Here is a 12,424-nt window from a genome sequence, read left to right as displayed (position 1 = left end):
CGCCCCCTTGCTCTTTTTGCGCGGCCGGTACTTGTAGTCCGGGTAATCCGCCATGTGCTTGAGGCGCAGCCGCTCCGCCTCCCGCACGAACGGGATCTTCTCCGAGTCCTGCAGCAGCTGCCATCGGCGGCCCAGGCGCTTGGAGATCTCGGCGTTGTGCATGTCAGGCCACTGGTCCATGATCTTCCGCCGTTCGTGCTGCGACCACACCATGAACGCGTTCATCGGCCTCTTGATGTGGCCACTCGGGGTCTTGCACCAGCCGGGCTCGCGCGCCCCCTCCTCGGTAGTCCCGGGCCCCGGGGGCGGCGGCCCGCCGTTCCGCTTGGCCCTCGCGCCCCGTTGCTGCACCATCGCGCCTGGGCCCGGGGCCGCTAGACGCCGCCAGGGGCCGTCAGCATCCTCCGCGGCTGGGGGTGGGGGAGGAGGCAGCGGCGACGGAGGAGCGGCCCCGCCCCGCAGCTCGGCCCGGCCCCCACGAGCAGGGGAGCGAGGAGCTGGGAGCGAGGAGCTGGGCGCTCCGGCCCAACGGACGGCGGGGGGAGGTCAGCGGCTCGGGCTCAGGCGGGCTCGGCGCGCCCCCGCCGCCTCCGGCAAGTTGCGCCCCGCTGAGCGCCACACATTGTTTTGCGGGGGCGGAGGAATCGCTGGCCCCGGGGCGCCGCGGGACCTCCGTGCAGCCGCCTTCACCGCCGCGGCCCGCGCACGCCGCTCCCCGCCCCACCGCTTTCCAGTGTCTTTCTCCCCGCGCGGCCCCGCCGGCGCGCGCGCCACCCCTCCCCCTCGCCGTCTGCGGGCCGATGCGGCGCGCGCGGGGCCGCCCCGAGTAAACACCGAGGTGCCCGCTTGGGCTGCGGCCGGGCAACGCCTCGCGCTCGGGTGGCGCGTCACCGGTTGCTGGGCAGAGAACCCGGTATTTGCATCTCCCAATCGCTGGCCGCCAGGGTGGGGCGGGGCTCGGCTCAGGCTGCGGGGTTGGGCGGTCTCGCTGCCGGGATAGGGGGAGACGGATGAGGTCGTTTTCTTTTCTTAGGCTGGGGGCTGGGGGCTGGAGGGAGGGTGGGCCGAACGCCAAGCGTGCTTCCCATCTGGTTCTCAAAGCTTGTCCCCGCCCCGCATTGCCTTTGAAATTTTAGCTTGTTCAGTTGATACTTGCCGGCAGGTAGGACCTCTGCCCCCTCCCCTTTTGGGGACGTCTTCTCAGACCGTCCCAGAGCGGAATTTGGGAGCAGGGGGACAAGGCTCAGGATATGGTCTCCACAAGGGCCTTAAGGGGACAGAATTATCTTGTTCATAAATGTAGCCCCGCTCAGTGCACAGGGCCCGCTACATATGGGTTCAACAAATGCTTTTGGACCCAATGAACGAATCCCTTTCATATTTTCTTATCTCTTTTGAGGGGCCACAAGAATCCTGAGAAAGAAGAGAATTTGACGCCCACTTTCCAAAGACGGAACACCGAAGACGCAGACTTCGGTCCGAGCCCTCTCTCCCCGACTCAATGAACGAAGGAGCTGGGCACCTCTCCGGCCAGCTGAGCGTTATGAGAACTGCATTCCCGCTTTTCACGGTTCTTGGGCCAAGCCTTAGGTTAGAGGATGCATGGGTGCTCTATTCCCAGGCGCCATCCCATCCGGCGGCCAGCCTGGGGGCCACTTGGGCACCCGCTTGGGCGCGCCCCGCCTCCCCCGGCCGGGAGAAACGTGCGCGGGCACGGGGGCGGAGCCAGCCAAAGGGCGTGGCCAGAACGGAGGCGCGTGGCAGGGAGGGGGCGCGCATTGCGTGTTTCCCACGTGTGAGCCCGCTTGGGTACCGCGGGGCGGGTGCCGCCCTAGGGGGAGGTCACCTTCATGGCGCGGTGGGCCCTGTTGATGGGAGGGGGCGCTGCGACCTTGCCCTTCGGGATCTGAAGCTGGGAACGATCGGGATTAGAGTTTCGAAGGTGGCAGTACGCTGGGGCTCAGCGGGCACGGTCCGGGACCGGGGAGTACTCGGGGAGGGCGGAGGTGCGGCTCTGCGGACGCGGGGTGCTGATCTAGATGCCTGGAAGGGTAATTGGAGCATCCTGGGCGGGAGAGGACGACTTTTAAAGGCACAGGGCTCTTGGAAGAAGGCGAAGGTCCTCCTCCCTTTTCCTCGACCGATTTATTGGACGCTGAGACCTGGAGATCTCTCAGTTCGAACCTTCACTCACACCTGCAGCCTGGCTAGCCGAATAGCTTAGGGATTTAGTGCCAGTAGAGTCAAATTTCCTGTGTTCATATCCCGGTTCTTCTTTTCGGTTATCCTTAAAATGGGGATAATGTAGTCTTTCCCTCCTAGGTGGTTTTACAGATTATATGGGATAATGGATGTAAACACATGCCTGACACCTAGTAAATGCTCAGTATTAGTTATCTGGGACTAGATTTCGCAGTGAGTACTCAGGGCATCAACAACATAGAGGCGGAAACAAAATTAGAAAAAAAATTTACGGGACCTGGTGTGGATTTGACATTTCAAAAAAGGTATCAAAATAGTGATCATGGGGGAAAAAAACTTTCTGAATTTTCCATCATTTTTACACATTTCCCATTTCATATTTGTTTTATTTTAGATGACATGATGGGCATTTTCATCTTTTCTGCGCTTAGGGCCTTTCAAAGGTCTTATTTTCTGTAGCTGCTGGTTAACCGTAGTACCATCATCATCTGAATTCCAAAGTACCTGAATAGTCCTAAGTATTCACTGCCAGCTTGGCTCATTTGGAATAGAGTGTCACTCTGTTCTCAAGAAGGAAAAATATCCATCCATTATCCCATCACTTCTCTCTCCCACCTTTTCTCCTTCCATCCATTCATTCAACAAACATTAACACTATTTCCCAGGTCCTGTGATGGGTGCTGAGAAGAGAGATGATTAAATGCAGAGTCTGGGTCCTCAAAGGACCCACCTAAGGACTCCTCCAGGACACATTAAAGACAGCAAGATAGGGTCCCTCAATTATCTCAGTTGAGGGAGACAACATCTTCGCTTTTTTCTTTTTTTTAACACATTTATTCTATGTATGATCTGTTGTAAAGTAATCGCATGGAAGAGAGGACATTTAATTCAATAAATATTTACTGGGCACCTACAGTGTACCAGGCACTGAGCTTGAAACTGGGTTTATGGGGTTAAACAGCAGTGACCAAGTCAGACAAGGTCCCTGCTCTCAAGGAATAATTGTTAGATGCTGCTGAGTCAATTTCAACTCATAGTGCCCCCGTGTGACAGAGTAGAACTGCCCCCATAGGGTTTTCTAGCAGATCTACAGGTCTTTATCCCAAGGAGCAGCTGGGTGGGTTCGAATCGCCAATCTTCAAGTTAGCAGCCCAGTACTTAACCAGGGCTCCTTAATGTACAATAAGGGCAACAGACAACAGTGACTAAACAAATAAGGTAATTTCAGGTCATTGTGCTAAGAAGAAGATAAAACAATGTAATTGGTGACTGGGTAATGGGTGAGTGACTGGGACAGAGGGGATGATGGGGATGGGGGGTGAGTTTAGGTCACATGGTGGTGAGAAAGAGCCATCCATGCACAGATCTGGGGAAAGAGTATTCCAGGCAAAGGAAATGGTGGGGTGGGGTGTTGAGAGAGATTCAGAGAATGGGGAGGTTCTAAAACCAGAGAGTGTGGAGTATACATGAGGAACAGGATGGATTTATGTGAAGCTGGAGCTGGAGGGCAAAATGGTGTTTGGGCCTTAGAAGCCAGTTTAAGGAGGTCCCTGGGCTGTGGGCAGCTAGGGAAGGTTTCTGAGCTGGAGGGTAACATGATCAGAGTTGTGCTTTAGGAAGATTAAGGGATTTCATCTGTTGTGGATGGATCAGAGAAGGGGAATTTGGAGGCAGGAAAACCAGCCAAAAAGTTTGTGGTGTTTTTTTAAATATGTTCACAAATTCTTTGATACTCCCCGCTTCAAAAGGAGGAGCCCAATTCCTCCCCCTTCCCCTTTAAGTGTGGACTATATTGAGTGACTTGCTTCTAACTAATAGAATGTTGCAGAAGTGATGGGATGGTGTGTTACACATGAAATTACATTCTTCAAGTTATACAACCGTTCTCACTGTCCTTTTCCAAATCATACCACCACCATTAACATAACCTCAGTGCCCCCTAAGCAGAAACTCCCCCTTTTCTCCTTCCTCCCACCCCTGGTAACCATTACTGATCTTTGGTTTCTTTGTATTTGTTTCCGTCATGTAAGTGAGTTCATACACAACAATCCCTCCCATCTTGCATGCCCTTTTGCAATGTGTCCTTGTCACTTCTCCCATCAAGAGGAACAGCTCTCTTTCCCCTCCATTAGAAGCTAGGCTGGTTTTGTTATTTGCATTGACCAAAAAAATACGATGGAAGTGATATTGTGTGACTTCATGTTAGACCTTAAGGGACTTTTGCAGCTTCCAGTTTTGCCCACTTGGAAGCCAGCTGCCAGGTAAAGCCCAGGCTAGACTTCTAAGTGTTGAGAGACCACATGGAAAGAGAGAGGCTACACGGAGGAGAACTGTGTACTTAGCACATTCTGAAAGTATTTTGTTTACTTGTTTTTTTGCCTATCTCCTCTCCACTGGCATGTGAACTCCAAGAGGGCAGAGCTTTTTGCCTGTTTTGTTCATTGCTCTATCCCTAGGAGAGTGCCTGGCATACAGTAGGTGCTTAACAAGTATTCACTGAATGAATCAAAATCAGTGGTCTATCAAGAGTGCACTCCAATTCCTACGGGAGCCCAGAGAAGGAAGTGAAAATTTGAAAAACAAAACCCCAAACTCCAGTTTGCCACTGTTTTCAGTATATACAAATGACCCTGAGTCCTTCCAAACGGGTGCTCCAGAATCTATACCCTGCAGACCACATGAGTTCAATACCACTGAACTGTTCAAACTAGACTGCAGCGGGTGGACATTGAGGTTCCTGGATACTGATACTGACCACCCCACAGGTCCGGGCCACCATCATCTCTCAGCTGGGCACTTGCCCGGTCTCCTTAGGGTTCCCTGTGTACCTACCAGGTCTCCTTCCGTTCCATTCTCCTTCCTGAAGCCAGAGGGATGGTATTTTGCAATCATAAACCCAGCTGTTTCTCTTTCCTTCTTAAAACTCTTCAGTGGTTCCCCATTTGCTCTTAGGATAAACATCAGGTCCTCACCTGGGCCCACTAGGTCTTGCATGGTCTGGTCTCTCCGTACCTTTCCCACACCAGCCTCTTTTCAGTTTGTGGAATGAGCACCACGGCCCCCCCCCACAGGATCTTAGTCCATTTCCTTGCTCTTTTCAGCACTCCTGCCTCTGTTTGCCTCCTAAATGCTCTCCTAACTCCATGGTTTATTTTCCCTTCAACCCACCAGCGGCCTAACTAGCTCATTTGACACCCTGAGCAGATAATATTTTAACACACACCTCCTTTAAGGAACAAAATTATTTTCAGTAACAGCCATGTAATGCAGTGAATAATGCTAATTGATAATGATCAGAAAAGAAATGTAAAAATAAATATTGCAGTACCAAAAAAGGAAAAATAATGGATCAATACTTTTAAGTTATAGTAATAAATTTTTTGAGAAAAAAAAGTAAATAAAAAACACCCATATAGTATTCTGTTGCAATATTAATTACATTAATTAGATTACAGTCTAAAAACAAGAAAATTGACACTTTAAAAATAAAAATCAATTTCAATTTTAAATATATTATTCACATTTATTGTTGCTGTTAGGTGCTGTGGAGTCGGTACTGACTCATAGTGACCCTATGTACACCAGAAGGAAACACTGCCTGGTCCTGCACCATCCTCACAGTAATTGTTATGTTGGAGCCCATTGTTGCAGCCACTGTGTCAATCCATCTTGTTGACAGTCTTCCTCTTTTTCATCGGCCCTCTACTTTACACCAAGCATCATGTCCTTCTCCAGGGACTGGTCCCTCCTGATAAATGTCCAAAGTACATGAGACAAAATCTCGCCATCCTTCCTTCTAATGAGGCTTCTGGCTGTACTTCTTTCAAGACAGATTTGTTCATTCTTCTGGCAGTCCATGGTATATTCAATATTCCTCACTAACGTTATAATTCAAAGGCATCAATTTACTAATTTAGTAAAATGTAATTACTAAATAATATAATTTTACTTAACAATAAAATTAGTAGTTACCGCACAAAAATATTACACCTTGCAGTTCATTCTTTGGCTCACTGTTTTCAAATTTCAATACAGAAGCTTTAAGTGGTCCCATGGAATGACAGAATTGAAGTAACTCAAGTTCTGATTCTTCAGCTTCACAATCACTATGCTGTCAATACTTATTTTGAGTCTACTGTTTAAACACAGATACACGTAGTACCAAAGGGGTTGGAGACATGACCTCGCGGAAGTAGGCTTGAACAGTTCAGAACTGTTAGGATCTGACTGTTCAAACGCTCCTAGCTGAGTCTAAGTCTGCCTATATCAGGGGCTAACTGTGTAACTGGGAGTTCTCTGGATTTACTTCCTTGTAGAATATAATGTTTATTAATATATGAGTAATTAAAATGCTGATTTGAAGCTTACAAATATATTAAAACACAAATTAGACCAACAAAAGATTTCAGAGAGGAATATTTTATTGCTGACATGGTTTAGACCAATTTTCAATCAGTTTATTATTGTTTTTATATTCTCTACAGACAACACACCCCTCACTGCCTGCTGAGGCTGCTCCCGAAGCCCACTCTTGGTGCATTACTGCAGAGTGTTCAGCAACTTTTATAATTAACCCATCATTTGCATAGACTGAAATCCTCATGAGGTCAGAGGAGCCATCTGATTTGTACTGTCACCAGTATATCCCAGGCAACTAGCAGAACTGGGCACAACACAAACAACCAGTTGCCGTGCAGTCAGCCTCGATTCATGGTGACCCCATCTGTGTCAGAGTAGAACTGTGCTCCATAGGGTTTTTAATGGCTGATTTTTTGGAAGTAGATCACCAGACCTTTCTTCTGAGGCACCTCTGAATGGACTCAAACTTCTAACCTTCCAGTTAGCAGCAAACATGTTAATCATCTGCACCACCCAGGGGTTCCTTTCACCATACCTGTTTAATCCGTATGCTGAGCAAATAATCCGAGAGACTGGACTATATGAAGAAGAACAGGACATCAGGATTAGAGGAAGACTCATTAACAACCTGCGTTATGCAGATGACACAACCTTGCTGGCTGAAAGTGAAAAGGACATGAAGCATTTACTGATGAAGATCAAAGACCACAGCCTTCAGTATGGATTACACCTCAACATAAAACAAAAACCCTCACAACTGGACCAATAAGCAACATCATGATAAATGGAGAAAAGATTGAAGTTGTCAAGGATTTCATTTTACTTGGATCCACAATCAATGCCCATGGAAGCAGCAGTCAAGAAATCAAATGACATATTGCATTGGGCAAATCTGTTGCAAAAGAGCTCTTTAAAGTGCTGAAAAGCAAAGATGTCACCTTGAAGACTAAGGTGCGCCTGACCTAAGCCATGGTATTTTCAATCGCATCATATGCACGCAAAAGCTGGACAATGAATAAGGAAGACCAAAGAAGAATCGACGCATGTGAATTGTGGTGTTGGCGAAGAACATTCAGTATACCATGGACTGCCAAAAGAATGAACAGATCTGTCTTGGAAGAAGTAGAACCAGAATGCTCTTTAGAAGAAAGGATGGCGAGACTGCGTCTTACATACTTTGGACATGTTGTCAGGAGAGATCAGTCCCTGGAGAAGGATATCATGCTTGGTAAAGTAGAGAGTCAGTGAAAAAGAGGAAGACCCTCCATGAGATGGATTGACACAGTGGCTGCAACAATGGGCTCAAGCATAACAACGATTGTGAGCATGGCACAGGGCCGGGCAGTGTTTTGTTCTGTGGTACACAGGGTCGCTGTGAGTCGGAACCGACTCAATGGCACCTAACAACAACAACAACAAGGGGCTCCCGGCACAACATAGATTTCTAATGATATCTGATCAATGAAGAAAGGAAGGAGCCACCTCAGGTGTGGCTGTGGCTGCCCAAGACACCATCACCATCAACACCATCCACGCACCCCAACTGTCCGTATCTCCAAAACACCCATCTGCAAACTGGCATGGTCCTCAAAGACATTCATAATGAAAAAAAAGAACAGTAAGGACAAGGTAATTCATTTTTTTATTCATCTAAATTTCTTCACTTTAAAAAAATTCAGAGATTATGATTGCATGCGTTAGTATTACAGTGCGCTTTTGTTTGCTAAATGATGGTTTAGAACTGTACATGTGGCTGTTGAACATTTGAGATGTGGCTAGTGCAAACTGAGATGTGCTGTAAGTGCAAACTACACACCAGATTTTAAAGACTTAATATTTAAAATAATGTAAAATATCACATTAATATTTTTCTATTGATTATATGTTGAAATTATTATATCTTGGTTATATTGGGTTAAATAAAATGTATTAAAATTATTTTCAGTAATTTTTTTTTTAATGTGGCTACTGGAAAATTTAAGATTACACTTGTAACGTGCCTGATATTTCTATTAGCACTAATATAGAAGATGAAGGTTTTTCTCATCTTGGCAGTATAAAAAGTTGTCTATTTTTCACCAGTCCCCAAATTTTAAAACGTGTTCTCTTTTTGGGGTGGTGGTGGTAGTGGTTATTTTTTGAACCCTGACTGACTGAATGCTGGATTGGCAATCCATGAGATGTAGCTTGAGTCTCAGGGAAGCACAAGGCTGAGACGTGGCCAGAACTGGGGAGATGTTCATGTGGAGGAGAGGACAGTGTCAGAGTCGTTGTAGTGGCACTGCCACAACTGGGATTGGGGGATAATCAGATTGAGAGATGGAAGGGTTGAGGTGACTAGATGGGGGAGGAGATTTTATCTGGATAGTGGGTCCCATGTGGTTACTCTGAGGAGCATTAACCTTTTGACCCACCCAGGGATTCATGCGGTTACTCTAAATCATACCCCATTGGTACATCTCCACATTTCCTGGGGTATAATCCTTCCTTTCACAACCTGACTCTAAAATTCTGTAATGTGGTGTCCTGGATGAGATTTTGGTACAGAAAAAATGACATTAGGTAAAAACTAAGGAAACCTGATTAAATTATGGACTTTAGTTAATAATGTATTAATACTGGTTCATTGATTGTAACAAATATACCATATTAATATAAGATGTTAATAATCGGGGAACTGAGTTGAGGGATATATGGGAACTGTATGTACTATCGTCACAAATTTTCCGTAAATCAAACTATTCTAAAAATTAAAACATTTTTAATGGCACAAATTTGTTAAAAACACATTCATTTAGCCTTTAGATCAAAGCCATTACACGCAGTTTGTCTCAAAAGTGAAATTTCTTCCATGGATTCAGAGAAATGCTCATTTATTCTACTGTTTTAATATGTTCTGAATCCAGGAGTTAAATTGTTCAAGACAAAGTCTGCTACCAATTAATTAGGTCAGTGTCTCATGAACTCAGCATCAAAATACCAGGGTCTTTAATTTGTATGTATTTGAATTACAAACAAGGGTAGATGACTAGTTCCTTAATAGTTCTAGTGTAAATGAAAATACCTATAATGAAAGAAATCCTCACAGAGCAGTAGATTTAAATAGCAGCCCCACTACCTAAATTTTCATTGCCTAAAATTATGTTGTAGAGAATGGCATATATTGTTACATAATTGGAGCATTTTTGCTCCCCTTCCATAAAATACCAGCCAAAGATTATTCAAGCTGCAGCTGACAGAGACGTTACTGCTAGTTCTTTCTAATTTGGAGAATTCCTTTTTAAAAAATCGAGTCTTGTTGCTACATTGAAGCTAGAGGGAGAGCTAGCTTGCAGCTCATTGGTGGTGTCCCTGGGCCGAGGGCAGGGCTCTAAGCCAAGGGACCTGCCCATTGGCCAGCTGCCAGGCCGTTGGGGGGCGGGGGCCCTTGAGATGAAGCTCGAAACCCATTGGCTGTGTCGCTGGAGGATAGTGTCATGGACCGCTAAGGCCTGTGCAGACGGTTTCTACGGCAACAGAGGCTTGAAAGAGCCACTCAGATTTCGTCGCTCGCCCCCAACTCCCCCTTCCGGAGGGGGCAGGGCGGCCTGGATTTAAGGGCCGGTGGAGGAGGTGTGGGGGCTGGGAGTTAAGGGGACAGGGCCCGCTTTGGATCAGACCAACCCAGCAATGCAATATTTAAACTGGGCTCGAGGAACCGGGCCTGCTTGCTCGGTTGGGAAAAAAAAAAAAAAAAATCAGCCAAACAGGCGAAAAGAATAAAGAGAAAAATGACATAATTCCATCTTCCCCTGAGCTCTCCGCTGGTAACACTTTGCAGTGAAGACGTAGCCCGGCATATAGTAGGCACTCAATACACAATACTCAATGAAAAAAAGGAAGAAGAGGGAGGGAGGGGCGATGATGTGGGCAACGTGGCCAGAGACAAAGTGCTCGCCCTGTCGGGCTGAAAGTCCACAGGGAGAGCTGACCGGGTGTGACAGCCCTGGATGTGGGGGCTTAGGGGAGAGAGGGATCGTCGGCGCACTGAGGAGGGAGGAGCTGGCAAACAGCTCTTTGGTGCGATACTGGTTTCTGCGAGACACTGCAGTAAGACTCCCTGAGTTCAAATTCCCGCTGGCTCTGCCACTTACCAGCTAGGAGTGCTTCAACTCTCCAGATCCCAGTGTCTTTGTGTTTGGGGAATAATAAACAGTACTCACTTCATTGAGTTGGTGTCAGAACTGAGTTGAGATAATGCATGTAAAGTTGTTAAGACAATGCCTGAAACACAGTAAGTGGGCAATCGACAGTAGCTATTACCATAATTGTAGAGAGGGTAGGATTTGACTAGGGGAGAGAATGGGGAGGTCGTTCTAGGGGGGAGGAACAGCATACACATGCTACAAAAGAGGCCAGTTTGGAAGTCATAGAAAATCTTAGGAGATGATAGCCAGAGGGCACAAAATAAAAGGGAATATAATGATGCTACTGTGTTGAGGGCTTGTGCTCTGCTAAGTCCTATACATGGATTATTTTATATTATTTTCTCACCAGTCCCGATGAAGTAGTTACCATTAGACCCATCTTCCTGGTAAGAAACTGAGGCTCAGAGAAGTTACATGGCTTGTCTGAGATAGGAAATGACAGAGGCACTGGTGGGGCCGAGGGCAAAAGTACAATCGGGGGCCCATATGCCATATGTCTCTACTTATTCAGTAGTTACCCATCATTCTACAAAGTGTTAAATAAAAAAATGTTCTATCAGAAACCCTGATGGCATAGTGGTTAAGTGCTGAGGCTGCTAACTAAAAGGTTGGCAGTTAGAATCCACCAGGCGCCCTTCTGAAATTCTATGGGGCAGTTCTACTCTGGTCGCTATGAGTTGGAATGGACTCGATGGCAACGGATTATTTGCCTGCTTGACAAATAGACCTTCATAACAACATGGAAGGCCAAGTTTGAATTTAGAATTCTAGGACTCAGTTCTGTGCCAGAATGTATTGGCTCAAGGAGAACTCCTCCCTGGATCCTGTATCCAGCCCTTGTCCAGCTACCCCACTTTCCATCAGTGAGGGAGCTGGCATGCACGGGTGGACACCACAGCCCCCACGTAAGCTCTGTCCACATCCCCTTCAAACAGGTACCCTCAGGCATCAGGCAGTGCAGTTTGCCCTCAGGGATGAGCCCCCCCCCCCCACAGGCGTCATTAAGTAACCAAGCTTAGTGACATTTTGGAAGGGAATTCTGGAGTCTCACAGCATGTTCTAGAAGGGGTGGGCACAGACTCTGGGTAGGCAGTTCCTCTCGTGCCTGCAGAATCCTCACTCCATGACAGGGGCTCAGGGGAGGGGTCCCTCTTCTCAGGGGTAAGGGAGTGTTAAAGCCTGACTTCCAACACAGGCATTTGAGCCCAGGAGCCTAGTGCTTCTCCCTGTGGACTTTCAGGCTGAGTTTCCATGATTTCATGCCCTCAGAGAAATGGAGGATGGGCTGGTTAACTGACAGAACCAAACAGGAGCATTTGAGGGGCTGAGGGTAAAAGTACAATTGACCTCCCAGGCTGAAGAAAACCATTATCAAAGGTGAGAAGAATGAGGGAGATTCACTGATGCCTTATAAAAATGAATGAATACGCCCTTCTTCAACAAAAAGAGTCAGTGACAGGTGTGCCAAGGGATACTTTGAGTATCATTAACGATACTGATCTGTCATCTCAGTCAAGTACTTTCTAGATTATTCATGCAATAAACATTTACCCGGCTTTTACAATGTGCCAGGCACAGTGCTAAATGCTAGAGCTAGAAACCGTGAGCAAAAGAGACATGGTTGTTCTTGCCCCCAGGGAGCACAGGGTTGAGAAGAAGAGGCAGATATTAATCAA

The 12,424-nt window shown here is 47.0% G+C and overlaps 1 protein-coding gene across 1 annotated transcript in view; it reads right to left on the bottom strand.

Moving 5' to 3' along the window:
* The window catches only part of SOX12 (SRY-box transcription factor 12), a 1,060-nt gene extending 706 nt beyond the window's left edge, over window positions 1–354 (bottom strand). Inside the window, exon 1 of the mRNA XM_004370603.1 lies at window positions 3–354. Within this exon, the coding sequence (XP_004370660.1) occupies window positions 3–354 (352 nt within the window). The remainder of the gene's footprint in view (window positions 1–2) is intronic.
* Between the last annotated feature and the right edge of the window lie 12,070 nt (window positions 355–12,424).

Source organism: Trichechus manatus, unplaced genomic scaffold (genome assembly GCF_000243295.1).
Source record: "Trichechus manatus latirostris isolate Lorelei unplaced genomic scaffold, TriManLat1.0 scaffold00008, whole genome shotgun sequence".
Lineage (NCBI taxonomy): Eukaryota > Metazoa > Chordata > Mammalia > Sirenia > Trichechidae > Trichechus > Trichechus manatus.
The sequence above is the reverse complement of the archived record's forward strand: the minus strand, read 5'-3'. Positions and strand labels throughout refer to the sequence as shown.